At 43.6% G+C, this 17,123-nt stretch overlaps 1 protein-coding gene across 1 annotated transcript; it reads left to right on the top strand.

The window, feature by feature from the left end:
- Nucleotides 1–2,297: 2,297 nt before the first annotated feature.
- LOC120417203 (N-alpha-acetyltransferase 15, NatA auxiliary subunit) lies at nt 2,298–15,657 on the top strand. Its single transcript, XM_039579169.2, has 5 exons — nt 2,298–2,658; nt 11,922–13,559; nt 13,621–13,684; nt 13,742–14,391; nt 14,451–15,657. The coding sequence occupies exons 1-5, from the start codon at nt 2,602–2,604 to the stop codon at nt 14,751–14,753; spliced, it is 2,712 nt and encodes a 903-aa protein (XP_039435103.1). The 5' UTR covers nt 2,298–2,601; the 3' UTR covers nt 14,754–15,657.
- The last annotated feature ends 1,466 nt before the right edge of the window (nt 15,658–17,123 follow it).

The following is a 17,123-nucleotide window of genomic DNA, read 5'->3' on the forward strand; positions in this document are numbered from 1 at the left end:
AGCTTCCTGCAGGAACTGCAGCTGTTCCACGGCCGGAATGCGTAAGAAGGAAGCTTGGGTGTTTTGTGGGGTTTGTGATTGATTTTGTTTGTTTTTGTAGGATGAGAGGTAGGAATGTGGATTCGCACCGGTTGTATTGGGTGGTGGTGGCCCGGGATTGGTGGTTGAAGGTCAATTCGCGTGAGGACTGGGGCGAGAGATGGCGCTGCCGAAGCGTTGCGTGAACAACGAGATTGCGTTGAAGAAGATTAACTTCCGGTTTTTGGACAAGTACGCGAAAGTTTATTTTCACGATGGGCCTCCGACGAAGAGGAGGAAGACGAAAAGCTACATAATCGGAGGTGGTCAGCGCAGATGTTGCACTCGGTGCCGGCGGTTTACAGCACCGGTGAGTATTAAGAATGTGTGCAGTGGCTAGCCAACATCACTTACTTTCAATCTCTTTTAGCAACTTCCCGCCCACAAACACTCACGTCGCGACGGCGCAGCTTCAGCCGAATGAATCTGGACAGTGAGCCAAAAAAAATCTGTGTCATTCTCGAAGTAGGATTACGTGCTCAAAATCGAACTCCGTTCCGAGGGCCTCATCAACCCAATCTTCCGGATGCGCTTCCAGGATCGGGAACTCCCCGTTCAGGCACTTTACTTTCCAGCCGGGAAACGTCGACGACCCTTCCCGAATCAATGGCCAACTCCTCCAAGACTGTCCTGATTGAGGCCGGAAACGTGACCATCGTGTTACACTGCTGTCGCGCGTCGAAGCCTCCATCCGGAACCGTCCAGCCTGGGGTATTCCGAAGTGACCGGTGGCGTACCGTATGAAGCAGAAGCTAGTGGAGAACGTTAAATACAAAAAAAGTGTTTTTCTAACATACTGTTTAATTTTTTTTAAATAAATGTAAAAAACCAAGCACATTTTTCTGAAATTATCCCTGTAGTGCTAAATATTGTGTATTCTTGCCATAAAAGGATTCTTTTCCAATTAAAAGTAAAATAATTTTACCAAAACAACGATTTTGTCCCATAAATGCATGGTAGTATCAAAAACTTTCCAACTTTTAAATTGAAAAGTTTGAACTTTCTACGAATATTCACCAACGCGAACTTTTAATCCAACGAACGATCTTTTTAAATTTAGAGTAATTTTTCTTTGTGTGGAGGGGACCGAAGTTGATCCAAAAATGTTGTCTTGTCAATGATTTTTTTTTTGCATTACAATGGAAAAAAGTGATCGGAAATGGTTTTCAATCACGCAGAAAAATGTTTTGTAGAATCAGCCTGTACGAGGTATGAATCAACAAATTTTTTGTTTAGTATAATCAACAACAAAATTGCGTTGAAACAAACTTTGATTTTCTCAATTCCACAAAAGTCTTTTGTTGTTTTGAAAAAGCTGCTTTGACGTTTAGCGTTGATTCAATAAAATCGTGATTTTCAAATCAACAAAACGTTTCGTTGATTCAAATATGCCTTATTTTTCTGCGTGATCGTGTTTTTTAACGTTTTACATAAAAATTGATATAGGGCTTTAAGATCCTATACTGAAAAAAGTGCAGTGTCACACACTGAAATAAATATCATGATAAAATTTAAATGCAAGCTGCACATACTCGAGTCAGACATGAGTCTTATAAAAACCATGACATACACGGAAGCTAAAATCATGATTGATTTTATATGCCAACTGCACATAACTGTATCTCAAATCAGCTTATTAAAACTTATGAGTTGTCATATTGAACCTCATGTACATATAAATTTGAGTAACAATCTTCATAGATTTTATATGCGTATCGCACATAACTTGCTTCCTTCCTAACACAAAATATTGTTTACGCAAATACACTTTGTGAGCATTGCATATAAGTTGTATGTGCGCGATACTATAGATTTTTGCAGTATGCTTTTATACATAAAACTTATATGCAATGCTCACAACATTTATGTATGCGTCTCGGTATGCGTGCATACAAAGCCTTATTTTTCTGCGTGCAAATCTTATCTGATTTTCATAGGAATTTGAGTAAAAACAATTAGGTTTTACGCCGACTCGATTTTTAGGTTAGAAATTTGACAGCTTGGCTGCACTGTTTACATTTTTTGCACGTGTGTCTCTGTAAAAATGTGTGTGCGTGTGCGCTCGTGACGTCACGCTGTAAAACCTAATAATAAATGGGTTATTTCAAATAACAGTGCGAAGCACAGAGATAAATCCGAAAGGCGCCCCTCGTATTCAGCACCTGTTTTTTGACAGCTCTGTCATCCCACCCCTGCGGCACCGTCCCGTCCGTGAACCGGTTCGCGCTTGCGGTTCCTTCAAAAGTGTCACCGGACTGAACCGCTTCGCTTCGGAACATCATTAGCAAAAAAGCTGAAGGTGCGCGAGATTTCTGCGAGGGTACCGCGCCGCTAGATTCCGTCGAAATCCGGATTTCGCCTCCCCGAGTGTGTGCGTGTGTGTACTCCAGCTCTGCCAGTAGAGGCACCCCGCCGGGAAGTGTCCCCACGTCTGTCTATTTCGGAACCTGTGCTTCGAGTTGCGTGCGAACGTGTTTTTTTTCCCCTGCCGCTGCAAAATCCAGTGAAGAACACACCGAAAAGATGCCTTCCAGCGATCCGCTGCCGCCGAAGGAGAGCGCCCTGTTCCGGAAGATCTTGGTAAGTGACGGCACAGGCTCGGATAAGGAGGGCGGAAGTGCGACGACGACTGTTGCCGAGGACCAGGCCGTTCTCGGAGGTGGGGGTCTTCTTTTCGTTCTTGGATGTTTTCTTCTTCCCGCGGGTGGAAGTTTTTTTTTCTTCCTCGGGTTGCTTTTAGCCCTGGCAGTGTTGCCAGAAATAAGATTTAATTTTTTATGAATATTCGCAAAAGTTATGAGATCGAAAAACTAGGTAAACTTTATTCTAATTCCGTTGTGTAAATATTATTTTTTACTTAACATTACTAAAATAATAGTGCTGCTTCGAAAACTATGGATTTCTAGCATGGATACACACGTTTCACCGATTTTTTGTTGTTGTAATTTGTTATGATAACTTGTTAGTGAAAGCTTTTAATCAGTTCAGGGAAGTCCAATATTGTTTCATAAATTACGATATCGCCTTCCTCTCTGACCCAGTCAAATCAATCCGAATTCTGAAACGGAATCTAATTAGAATCGAATACAAATTCCGTTTCAAACGCAACAACCGGTTCGAACACGGAACCGGTTGTTGCATTTGAAACGGAATTTGTATACGATTCTAATTAGATTCCGTTTCAGAATTCGGATTGATTTGACTGGGGAGGTAAGGCTTTAAAATTACTCGAAAAAGTTAAAGGAATTCTGCCGCGACAGAACCGGAATGGCGTTGAATTACGTAGTTCATGTCAGCTCTGTTATGATATCGAGAGGTGCTATAAATAAATTAGTAGAGCATTAATAGCTCGTTTTGTTTCATACTAGCTACTTGAAGTTTACGTCCGTGTTAGGGATACACTCTTCCAGTGGTCAATTTAACGGAATTCAGGTAGGGGAAAGTGGGGCAAGTGTAACAAGCTAAGAGCATCTCCACCAGTGCGCACATAACTGAGTGACTATTTTGTTCACCCACAGCGCTACTATTTTAGTTTAGTCACCCTTCCCACACCGGTCGTTGATAAAACGGGTCGGTAAAATAGTTACAGCCAACCCCACCGGGGGTGAGTATCAGCTTATTTTGACGTTTCGAAATAAAATTTGTTTTAATTTATTGGCATGACCAATTTGCCAAAATCTTCAAAGCCAGAAGTAATTATTTCCAAAAAAAAACTTGATTGGCCGCAACCTGGATTGGTCCGGGTTCCCCGGGGGATGTTCCGTTGGAGGGACATTGGCGGCACCGTATGGATATGGGCAATATTGGTGTCAAAATTCATAATTTTCGAAATCACACATGAAAATTTATGAAAATGGACATTTTCATTGGGCTGGCCACAACCCGGATTGGCCCAGATTCTCCGGGGGATGTTCCGTTGAGCGTACATTGGCGGTACCAATGAATATGAACAATGTTGGTGTGAAACTTCAAGATTTTTTAAATCGCAGATAAAAATTTCGAAAATGGACATTGCGAGTAGACTTGCCACAACCCGAATTGGTCCCAGTTCCCCCGGGGATGTTCCGCTGAGCGGACATTGGCGACACCGAATGAATATGGACAATATTGGTGTCAAACTTCACGATTTTCAAAATCACATATGAAAATTACGAAAATGGACATTTGCAGCGAACTGGCCACAACCCCGATGGTTCCGGTTTCCCCGGGGGATGTTCCGTTGGAGGGACATTGGCGACACCGAATGAATATGGACAATATTGGTGTCAAACTTCACGATTTTCAAAATCACATATGAAAATTACGAAAATGGACATTTGCAGCGAACTGGCCACAACCCGGATGGTTCCGGTTTCCCCGGAGGATGTTCCGTTGGAGGGACATTGGTGGCACCGTATGAATATGGGCAACATTGGTGTCAAAATTCACAATTTCCAAAATCACATATGAATATTGCAAAAACTGACATTTTAAACGGACTGGCCAGAACCCGGACGGTTCCGGGTTCCCCGGGGGATGTTCCATTTGAGGGACATTGGCGGCACATATGAAAATTACGAAAATAAACATTTTCAGTGGATTGGCCACAACACGAATTGGTCCGGGTTCCCGCGGGGATGTTCCGTTGAGCGGACATTGGTGGCACAGTGTGAATATGGGCAATATTGGTGTCAAACTTCACGATTTTCAAAATCACATTAAAATTACGAAAACTGATATTTTGAGTGGACTGGCCACAACCCAGGTAGTTCCGGGTTTCCCGGGGGAAGTTCCATTGAAAGGATATGGCGGTATCATATGAACATGTTGGTGTCAAACTTCACGATTTTCAAAATCACCTATCGAAATTACGAAAATGAACATATTAAGTTTATTCGTCACAAACTGCATCAGTCCGAGTTCCGCGGAGTATGTTTTGTTGAAGGGACATTATCGGCACAAATGAATAAATAACAAATATTGAAGTTGTAAAGAAATATCATTTTTTTTCTACAGTCATCCAAATCAAATTATTCGCTCTACAGCATTGCCTTGGCGTTCTCGATTGCGAGATTCCTACTCGAAACTAGCTGTCCGAAGGCTTGATTGTTGAGGCAATTGCAAACCTCTTTTTACACCTTAGCTTCCATCCACCCCGGGATTCGAACTGACGACCTTTGGATTGTTAGTCCAACTGCCTACAAGCGACTCCACCGAGACAGGACCCAGGGAGACGACTCCTACACCTGGACTGAGCTATCGACCTAACCTCTAGGTTAGACCGGGGCCAACATTTACTTCCCGTCCGACGGAAGGCGTGATCAGACAAATCTCGTCTCGAAAAATGCCACCGGGACCGTCTGGGATCGAACCCAGGCCGACTGGGTGAGAGGCAACTACGCTTACCCCTACACCACGGGTCCCGGCATCCACAATCCACAATTTAAATTAATTCAAAAAATAAATTCCTTCAATGTCCCTTCAACCAAACATTGTCAGGGGAACCCGGAACCATCCGGGTTGTGGCCAGTTCGCTGCAAATGTCAATTTTCGTAATTTTCATATGTGATATTGAAAATCGTGAATTTTAACACCAATATTGCCCATATTCATACGGTGCCGCCAATCTCCGTGCAACGGAACATCCCTGCGGGAACCCAGATCAATTCGGGTTGTGGCCAGTCCACTCACAATGTCAATTTTCGTAATTTCCATATGTGATTTTGAAAATCTTGAAATTTAACACCAATATTGCCCATATTCATACGGTGCCATCAAAGTCCCTCCAACAGAACATCCCCCGGGGAACCCGGATCAATTCGGATTGTGGCCAGTCCACTCACAATGTCCATTTTCGTAATTTCCATATGTGATTTTGAATGTCGTGAAATTTAACACCAATATTGCCCATATTCATCGGTGCCGCCAAAGTCTCTCCAACGGAACATCTACCAGGGAACCCGGAACCATCCAGGTTCTGGCAAGTCGGTTTAAAATGTCAGTTTTCGCAATATTCATATGTGATTTTGGAAATTGTGAATTTTGACACCAATATTCATACAGTGCCGCCAATGTCCCTCCAACGGAACATCCTCCGGGGAAACCGGAACCATCCGGGTTGTGGCCAGTTCGTTGCAAATGTCCATTTTCGTAATTTTCATATGTGATTTTGGAAATCGTGAAGTTTGACACCAATATTGCCCATATTCATACGGTGCCGCCAATGTCCCTCCAACGGAACATCCCCCGGGGAACCCAGAGCCATCCGGATTGTGGCCAGTTCGTTGAAAATATCCATTTTCATAAATTGTCATATGTGATTTTGAAAATTGTGAATTTGACACCAATGTTGCCCATATTCATACGGTGCCGCCACTGTCTCTCCAACGGAACATCCTCCGGGGAACCCGGAACCATCCGGGTTGTGGCCAGTCCGTTTAAAATGTCAGTTTTCGTAATTTTCATATGTGATTTTGAAAACCGTGAAGTTTGACACCAATATTGCCCATATTCATACAGTGCCACCAATGTACCTCAAACGGAACATCCTCCGGGGAAACCGGAACCATCCGGGTTGTGGCCAGTTCGTTGCAAATGTCCATTTTCGTAATTTTCATATGTGATTTTGAAAATCGTGAAGTTTGACACCAATATTGTCCATATTCATTCGGTGTCGCCAATGTCCCTCCAACGGAACATCCCCCGGGGAAACCGGAACCATCGGGGTTGTGGCCAGTTCGCTGCAAATGTCCATTTTCGTAATTTTCATATGTGATTTTGAAAATCGTGAAGTTTGACACCAATATTGTCCATATTCATTCGGTGTCGCCAATGTCCGCTCAGCGGAACATCCCCGGGGGAACTGGGACCAATTCGGGTTGTGGCAAGTCTACTCGCAATGTCCATTTTCGAAATTTTTATCTGCGATTTAAAAAATCTTGAAGTTTCACACCAACATTGTTCATATTCATTGGTACCGCCAATGTACGCTCAACGGAACATCCCCCGGAGAATCTGGGTCAATCCAGGTTGTGGCCAGCCCAATGAAAATGTCCATTATCAATGTCTAGTTCCGTGGTACCGAAAAAAGTCCATTTCAAAAAAAAATCTCGATTCTCCTTTCACTTCAAGCAGATGTCAAATATTTGTGCGCGCTACTAGCGGGCGACTAAATTTGGTCACCCGCTGTTCACCGAGGGTCGAGCTGCTATTTTATGAGCGCGTTTATGAGCGACCGGTGTGGGGATGAGTGATGGTGGAGCGCTTCCAAATCCTTACTGCGCGCGCCCGGTGGAGATGGTCTAAGGAAATGCTCGCCATTCACCGTAAACAACCGATTTGTCAGAAACGACTCGACGATCTTGACCAGGTCGAGCCGAAGAACTTGTAGACCACGGCGTCCTGCCACACCCCAGACAGAAACGGGGGGCGCCTGGCGGGCGTTTTGTCTTGGGCACTGCGCTTAGCTGCGCAAGACGTCTGGCAGATTTTCCCCCCGACTGGCCCAAGATTGTTGTCAGAATTTTGGCGAATATGCAACAAACCGGTCGTGCACGGTTCAACCGATTGAACCGATTGGTTTTTGTGCCAGACAGCTGTGAGTTATCCCGCCAGATTTTCGCCAGATTCGTCGGGCGTCACGCAAAACCTGGCTAAAAGAAATGTGCCAAGTGTGTCTGAACTGCACGACAAACGTCCGCCTGCGCCAAACACTCAAATTTACCAGATTTTTTTCCGACCGGGACGGAGTCGTAGGCCTTTTCGACGTCGAGAAGGATCATGCCGGTCGACTTCCCCGCCAGGAAACCGCGCTTCACCATCTCCGAGATACGGGCGAGTTGGTGCACCGTTGAGTGCCCCGGCTTGAAGCCGAACTGCTCGTGTGGGATGAGTTGCTCCGTCTCCAGGTGACGGTTTATCCGAGTGAGGATCACCCGTTCCAGGAGTTTGCTCAGGCTGCTCAAAAGGCTGATCGGGCGGTAGTTACCTGGATTGGTTATGTCCTTGTTTGCTTTTGGGTTTGCGATCACGTTCGCGTGCTTCCAGCTGGCCGGAAAGTAGCCCAAGGCCAGGCAAGCGTTGAAGATTTTGGTCAGGACGACCAACCCTTTTCTTGGCAGCTGCTTGAAGCACGTATTCCGGTTTCCGTCTTGCCCAGGAGACTTCCGGTTTTTGAGCGTGCGGATGATCGCCTTGACCTCTTTCGTCTTTACAAGGGCGGCCGGAGGCACGGAGGAGTTGTCGCTCGGATGTGGCCAAGCACGTTCTCCACAGCGGCCGATGTTTCGGGATCATCTGGTTGCTCGTTGTTGTGGGCAGCGGCGAACGCACTCGCGAGCGCTTCGGCTTTCGCTGAAGGGCTCACTACGAGGTCTCCGTTGACGTTCAGCGGGGGGCTGTACTTGACCGTGTTCCGGAGGTTGCGGGTAAGCATCCAGAACTTGTTGCTGCCGTTGTCCAGCGTCCTTAGCAAGGAGCCGACGTTTTTGTAGCGGTGTTCGGCGCTTTTGGTGCTGATGACGTTGTTCAGGTGGGTCACCACTGCTCCGATGAGCGGGTCCCGTCTTCGGAAACTGTTATCACGATTATCACTTAAGAGCGAGTCCACGAACAAGGCATACTCCTTTGTATGGGACGTCGTTTGGACCTCACCAATCTGCCTGAAATTTTCAGGGGTTGTTTGTACATATGAAACTAGCATCTGGCCAAAATATGAGCACTCTAGGTCAACGGGAAGTGGGGCAAATCGGGACACAATATTTAAATGTTCAAAAACGTAAAAAATCTTAAAAAGGCTATAACTTAGGCAAAATTCAATTTAATTTCAAAATTCAAAATGCATCTGAAAGGGCTTTAAAAAATGCAACAAAATGCAGGGTAGAGCATCCCAATTGGGTAAATCCAAAGGGAGTTATTGGCATTTTAGTGAAAAAATAGCATAATTTTCAAACTCAAATAAAAAAGTGTTCCATCCAGATATCAACTCGGTTCGACCTGCAGCTTGTAGGGGACATCTGGGACTACCATCTGAGACTGAGAACGCTTTGGGTAAGCAATTTAACATATTTAATAGACACTTTTACTTTTAGTAAATTTTTTGGTTGGTAAATTTTTGCTCGGGGGACCCCTTAGATCCCATTTTCTGGTGATAATCATCATATTCGTGTTCTTGAGACAATTTCACAATAGAAACATGCATAAAAATGTTTATTTTCATCCATTTTAACCCTTTAAAAAATGAAAGTTAAAAAAAATCTTCGATTCACATTTATTGAAAATCAATTCGTTTCCAAGGATACTAGATGACACCAGAAAAAAGCAGCTTCTTAATTTTTTTTTACTTTCATTTTTTAAAAGGTTAAAATGAATGAAGATGAATGAGATGAAAATAAACATTTTTGTGTATGTTTCTATTGTGAAATTGTCTCAGGAACACGAATATGACAAAATTATCACCGGAAAATTTGATCTAAGGGGTCCCCCGAGCAAAAATTTACAACCAAAAAATTCACTAAAAGTAAAAGTGTCTATTTAATATGTTTAACTGCCTTACCCAAAGCGTTCTCAGTCTCAGATGGTAGTCCCAGATGTCCCCTACAAGCTGCAGGTCGAACCGAGTTGATATCTGGATGGAACACTTTTTTATTTGAGTTTGAAAATTATGCTATTTTTTTCACTAAAATGCCAATAACTCCCTTTGGATTTACCCAATTGGGTAAAGCCCTTTCAGATGCATTTTGAATTTTGAAATTAAATTGAATTTTGCCTAAGTTATAGCCTTTTTAAGATTTTTGACGTTTTTGAACATTCAAACTTTGTGTCCCGATTTGCCCCACTTACCGTTGACCTAGAGTGCTCATATTTTGGCCAGATGCTAGTTTCATATGTACAAACAACCCCTGAAAATTTCAGGCAGATTGGTGAGGTCGATGCGAGATGGGTATGCTTTGCTCGTGGACTCGCTCTTAAATACATCAACATCAGATTAGATTGTTTTGGAACGTTTCTTCCATTTTTAGATTTAATAATTAAATTTAACTAAAAATTTGATCGTTTTTACGGAAAAACATTATTACCTAGATGATAAATAGTAAGTTTTCATAATATCACTATATTCTGTATGGACATTTTTTTTACAATTGTTTATGAGTTTTAAAGTATTTTTGAGTATTTATTTCCCAATAAAATATGCTGTTGCAGAAATTCGTAATTTTTTTGAAACTAAAAATCCATATGGTATCCTTGCCCCACCTTTTAAAAGCTATCAACAAAAATAACCAAAAGTTAAATCATACTTTATAATAAGTGCAAGTTATTGGTAGGGACACTACTGGTCTAGGAAAAATAGCATTTTGATAAAATGAGCCTTAAAACGAACCCTAAGCCTTATTTTGTACTTTCCAAATATTATGAGAAAACAAAAGTTTTGAAAAAAAAACTTCATTTAATCTTATGTCCCGAGACGTTTACGTCGTTTTGGCGGTTATGTTGTACTAGAATCAGCATTGCTAGCAACAATTCCTCATACTGGAAAAAATCAAAATTGTAAAAATTACGGCCGTACAAGCGATTGTTCCTCTTGCCCCATATGGTCGTCTTGCCCCACACCTTCCCCTATTTCGAAGTTTACGTCGGTGTTCAGATTGAGCATATTTCGATTGATTGAATGTTTGTTGTTTATTTGAGCCACTGGAATGCTGCCATAAAAAAACTGCTTCTTATCATTATTTTTTTTACAGCAAATAAATAAATACAATTATAAAATAAAAAAAATCCAGAGTTTTTTTTTTTTTTTGAAAAGGTCCTATAAGCTATTGTCTTTTATATGTTTAATAGGTCCTTGAAAAACTCCAGAAATAATTACCTGCGGCTTTTTGAAACTATAGTCCAGACTCGACTATCCGAAGGTCTTGGAAGAATTTTACTTCGGATAATTTTTCATCTGTGACATGTAGAGGGTGACGATTCTCGAGATTTTCAATTTCCCGGGAATCGAGAGTTGAATATGGCCATTTCCCGGGAATTCCCGGGACCCGGGAGTTTTTTTTTTACTATGCCAATAGTGCCAAAATTTAAAATGAAAAGGAATAAATTTGATTCTTTTTAATGAATTAAGTTACAATTAATTCATACTAATTCTATGAAACGTTAATTTAAGCAGCCTCATTAATTTGAGGAATCTTTTGGTCTTTTTTGAATCTGCAAATAAAAAAATGTTTCTTGAGCTTTTTAAGACTCAAAATTGTAGTTTAAAATATTTACGAATCTTAATACGCACTGAGTGATTTTTCAAAAGTTGCACAAATTCGTTATTTGATTTTTGTAAACAAAATAACTAATGTAGCTTATATGTAATTTCTCAGTATCGGGAATTTTGCAATAAGATGAACAATGACTCAAAACAACTAATTAAACTGTTTTTTTTTGTTATTTTTAAGGTCAACTGTAAATATTCATTGAAGACATATTTACAGTTATTAGGAAAATCCATATGTTCACAAAAAACTAGATTATGAGGGTTGCTATGCTTGAGAGAAGATATGGAAATTGAACTTAACTTTCCTTCTTAGAAATAATAAAAAAAAATATTTGAAAATAAGGGGCGATGTTATAAACTCATAAAAGATTTTGAGCATGAACAGATCTCTTTGCACTCTTCGGCAAAGTTGTTTCGTAGAACACGAACTGTAAGCTTGTTCGGGTTTCAAAAAAATTCCCTTGTTTAGGAGGTCATTTTGAGCAACTTTTGTTTTACGAAAAACTTTACTTCTCTTGACAATTTAATTTGATTTGAGAGATGGCAAAAGATTTGAAGGTCGGTGTATTGACAGGTTAAACTAATTCCTACTTCCTACGCCTTCTAGAAATGCTACGAGATGAAGCAGTACAAAAACGGTCTCAAGCTGGCCAAGCAGATCCTGACCAATCCGAAGTTTACCGAGCACGGTGAAACGCTCGCGATGAAGGGCCTCACGCTGAACTGTCTCGGCCGCAAGGAGGAAGCGTACGACTACGTTCGTCGCGGACTGCGCAACGATCTCAAGTCACACGTGTGCTGGCACGTGTACGGTCTGCTGCAGCGGTCGGACAAGAAGTACGAGGAGGCCATCAAGTGCTACCGTAATGCGCTCAAGTGGGAAAAGGACAACATCCAGATTCTGCGCGATTTGTCGCTGCTGCAGATTCAGATGCGGGACTTGGAGGGTTACCGGGAAACGCGCCACCAGCTGTTCAAGTTGCGTCCATCGCAGCACGCCTCGTGGATTGGGTTTGCCATGAGTTACCACCTGCTGGGAGATTACGACACAGCTAACAATATTCTGGAGACGTTCCGGGCGTCCCAAACGGTGGAGACGTACGACTACAAGCACAGCGAGTTGCTGCTTTATCAGATCCAGGTGATCCAGGAGTCGGGCAATTACGAGAAGGCGTTGCAACATTTGAAAAAGTATCAACTGCAAATTTTGGACACGCTCGCCGTGAAGGAGACCATGGGTGATCTGTGCCTTAAGCTGAACCGCCACGACGAGGCCCGTGTCGTGTACGGCGAGCTGCTCAAGCGTAATCCGGAGAACATTGCGTACTACGAGCAGTATCTGAAGGCGCTCAAGGTAAGCGGCCAGGAGGATACTATCGAGGCGTACCAGAAACTCCAGGCGGAACACCAGCAATCATTCTGTGCCAAGCGACTGCCGTTGGACGTGGCCCAGGGCGACACGTTCCGTACGCTGGTCGACGAGCATCTGCGGCGTAATCTGCGGAAGGGCGTACCGCCGCTGTTTGTGAATCTGCGCTCGCTGTACCGTGACGAGCAGAAGGTTCGCGTCATTACCGAACTCGTCGAAGGATATCACCAGAATCTGACCAGCAGCGGGTACTTTGCGGCCGAGGACAAGGAGCAGAATCTGCCCAAGGAGCCGGCTTCGGCGCTGCTGTGGACGCTGTTCTACCTGGCTCAGCACTACGATCACCTGCGCGACTCGGAAAAGGCGCTGGACTTTATCAACGCAGCCATCGACCACACGCCAACGCTGATCGAGCTGTTTGTGACCAAGGGTCGCGTGTACAAGCACGCCGGCGATGTGCTCGAGGCGGTCAAGTGGATGGACGAGGCGCAGAGCCTGGACACGGCCGATCGCTACATCAACTCCAAGTGCGCTAAGTACATGCTACGTGCCAACCAGATCAAGGAAGCGGAGGACATTTGCGGCAAGTTTACCCGCGAGGGCGTCTCCGCGATGGAAAATCTCAACGAAATGCAGTGCATGTGGTTCCAGACGGAGTGCGCACTGTCCTACCAGCGGATGGAGAAGTGGGGCGAGGCACTGAAAAAGTGCCACGAGGTGGATCGGCACTTTTCCGAAATCATCGAGGACCAGTTTGACTTCCACACGTACTGCATGCGCAAGATGACACTGCGCTCGTACGTGGGACTGCTTCGGCTGGAGGACGTGCTGCGGCGGCATCCGTTCTACTACCGGGCGGCCAAGTGCGCCATTGAGGTGAGATTTTTTGGGGTGGTTTGATGAGTTGATTGTTGAAATTTGCTGATTTTCATTGCAGGTCTACGTTCGGTTATTCGACAAACCTCTGCCAGCTGAATCTGCCGAAGAGGAGCTCGATACTGGTAAGGAATTGAACCGTTGATTGTCGGTGAAAAGTGTTGACCTTTTAATCTTTTCAGAAAACCTGCCCCCGGCGGAGCTGAAAAAGCTGCGCAACAAGCAACGCAAGGCCGCCAAGAAGAAGGCCGAACAGGAGAACGCCCAGGCCGCGCAGGCGAATCAGAAAAAGGAAAACAAGCAACGCAACGCCAACCAGGACGGTGACCCAGAGGCACCCCAGCTGGACGAGCTGATACCGGACAAGCTGGCCCGGCCGGAAGATCCGCTGGAGAAGGCCATCGAGTTCCTGCGACCGCTGCAGCTGCTCGGCAAGGACCGCATCGAGACACACCTGATGGCGTTCGAGATCTACTCGCGCCGGGGCAAGCTGCTGCTGATGCTGCAATCGTTGAAGCGAGCCCGCGCCATCGACGCCAACAATCCTACCCTGCACAACTGCATCATCCGGTTCTACAAGGCGCTGGAGGCGCGGATCGCGTCCAAAGAAATCGACGAAAGCGTCAAGCTGGTGATTGACCGCGAGCGGCCCAAGCTGTTCCGCGGTGCCAACTCGGCGGCCGAACTCAACGAGAGCTTCCTGGCGGCGAACCGGGCCAGCAACGACGCACTGTACGAAGTCGCCAAGATCATGTACCAGCTGGACGAGAAGCGACGCGACGAAGCGGTCAAACTGCTCACTTCGGTCGAGCTGAACAACGCCACGTTGGAGGTAAGACGATTGGACACCTGTTTAAAACAACCGAGCCTAAACATTGAATTCTCCCCCAGATCACGACCAAAATGTTCCTGCTGCTCAAGTCTGGCTTCTTCGCCGGCTCCCCGGCCGAGCAGCTGGACAAGTTCAAGACGGCCTGCCAGAAGCGGTTCCCGCTGGCGGTCGTTTTCGCCGATGTTGTCCCAACCGTTGCCACCACCCTCACCACCGCCCAGTCCGCGACGTCCGCTGGTCCCGTGACGACCAGCGTCACCGGTACCACGATGAGCCCGGCGGAACAGCAACCGACGACAAAGACGACGACGACGACGGCACAGAAACAACAAAAGAACGGAAGCGAAATTAAAGCCAACTAACTCTTAACCCGCGTGCGCTCTGTTGAGAACTAACGGTGATGATGATGATGAACAACAACCAACAACAGCAACATGATCGAATAGGCGAGTTTCGTTTGTTTTCTCGATTTTTTTTTGTAGTTGAAACGCACGGAACACGGTAAAATTTTTATGGTACCGGCCTCCACCCCACACACACGCACAGACACACTAAAAAGCTATTTTAGGTTCCACATGCGAGAAGTATTCTAGCAGACAGAAAATGATCAAGCAAATAAGTCAGGAGGAAGCGGCGCTCCCCAAACGGAAATAAACCTGTACTATAAAGAGAGTCAGCAACAGTCGACACTGCTCGCGGTGTTTTCGTTCAAGTGTGTGCGTGCGTGCGTGCGTTTGGCTGTGTATGTGAGTGTGTGAATGCATGTGCGATCTAGCCTCACATACAAAAAAAAACTTCGTCAACTAATTTCAAAAAAGAGTAACACAACACATGAACTATGTTAGAAGAAAACATTACACCTCAAAGGTACACAGAGCCATGAACATTTTGTAATATATCAGTAATAAAGCATGCAGTGTGTTCTTTCAAACCTCCCAAAAAAACAATCCAACCCCATTTTCAAATTGGTGACCCTATCCCCCCATCCTACAGACAGAACATGCAAGCTCCACCCCGCAGCAACATTTCTAATCAATCAGTACAGTGAAATAGATCGATATCGTGGATTAAATGACACACTCAAACAATTACTCAACTCTTTGAAAGTTACTCATTGAAAAAAAGGCAAGCGATTAGCGGATTGTGAAATCGAGACAAATTTATAGGTTTTTTTTTCTCCCCCCAAAAACAACTAAAGTTAAGAACAATAACTAACGTTTTCAGGCGTGTGTGAAGTAAACCAGATATAGAGGAGCTTGAAGAAAGTGGAATGGTTTTATTTTTCTTGTCCGAACGTTTCTTGGTCTAGCGTTTTTGAAGGAACCAAAAATCTTAGCAAGCTTTGCCATCGATTCAGAATAACTGCATTTTTCTGTGGCAACCACGTACTTGAACTAAATATACTTTATTGAATCTTTCTTATAATAATGTCGTCCTTGCGACACATGGGGTCAAACGCTGGACAAGGATCTGGCCTCGATTGGAATGGTTCGAGCAGACCTCGCACATCTGCTTCACGACAAAAACAAACTGAAGAAAGAAATTAAGAAACGTTACTTTGTTCGAGACCCGTCGGACAGTGAACTATCAGAGGAATCCGATTAGCTAACCAAGTGACAAATAAAGAAACCCAAAAAAAAAATATAAAAAAATATAAAAAAAAATAAAACAAAAAAAAAAAAAAAAAAGAACAGGTTTTGTTTGTTTTGTCTTTATAATATATTAAAAAAAAAGGTTTGATCCTCATTAGCGTGCTGATAGCTTAAATACGATAATGTTTAATAATATTTATAAATATATTCATACATTCATTCAAGTAAAATACGATTTAATTAAACGACACTATCCTTACAGCAAACCGCTCTTGAAAGAAGTGTTACCGATGGAGGTACATCAGCAGTTGGAAGTGGAGACCGTTACAAGAATGGCCAACGGAGGACACCAGCTGAACAGAGCTCCACCTAATATCCTTCTGCAGAGAATTTGTGATATTTCTTTCTTAAATATTTCACTATCTTTTTTTTTCTCTTTTTCTTATCTTTCTTTTTCTCATTCAATTTTAACTGCTTCTACTAGAGTATCTCGCGAAATTTTTATTCGAATCCTCAACTAAGTCTCTCGCTCTATAAAGCCTTACCGTTTCTTTAATATTCTTATTTAAAAAAGGTTTTTCACGTCCCAACTTTTCTACTACTATTCGCTTTGTCTCAATCAATAACAAACCACTTTAAAGCTTTTCAGCTGGGTATGAAGGTAATCTATTAAAACAAATATGATATATGATATATTGAAATTCTATAAAATGACTATTACTACACTTGACATACTCTACACAATATCTATGCAATCAATAACCGGAGCGTTTGGTACGGTATGTCCACGCATCCCTCCTCCCCTGTCGATTCTGTGAAATGTGATCCGTTCTCAGAATCCTCTCTGCGGTAAACACAACGCAGTAGGGCTGGCCGCTTTAATTTTTGTTTTACATTTTCGGGTGTTCTCGGATGTACTACAATTATTAATATTGACAAGAAAAGTGCTTGGGGCGTCATCTAATCACAAGACTTTCCAGCATGCTTTCATCGGACTGGCTGCGTTTGTGTTAGATTAGATTAGATTAGATTTATTGAATCTTTCTTATAATAATTACATTTGGTTTACATAATAAGTGGTCAGCTGTGGCTCTTCAGCTTTAGTTTGCTATTCGTGATTTAAACACTGTTCATTTTTAT

The sequence above is a fragment of the Culex pipiens genome, chromosome 1, assembly GCF_016801865.2.
Source record: "Culex pipiens pallens isolate TS chromosome 1, TS_CPP_V2, whole genome shotgun sequence".
Classification (NCBI taxonomy): domain Eukaryota; kingdom Metazoa; phylum Arthropoda; class Insecta; order Diptera; family Culicidae; genus Culex; species Culex pipiens.

Coding starts and splice junctions, on each gene's coding strand:
- LOC120417203 (XM_039579169.2), top strand. CDS start 2,602: ATGCCTTCCAGCGATCCGCTGCCGCCGAAGGAGAGCGCCCTGTTCCGG. Junction 13,560..13,620: donor CGGCCAAGTGCGCCATTGAG/GTGAGATTTTTT, acceptor TTTTCATTGCAG/GTCTACGTTCGGTTATTCGA. Junction 13,685..13,741: donor CGAAGAGGAGCTCGATACTG/GTAAGGAATTGA, acceptor TAATCTTTTCAG/AAAACCTGCCCCCGGCGGAG.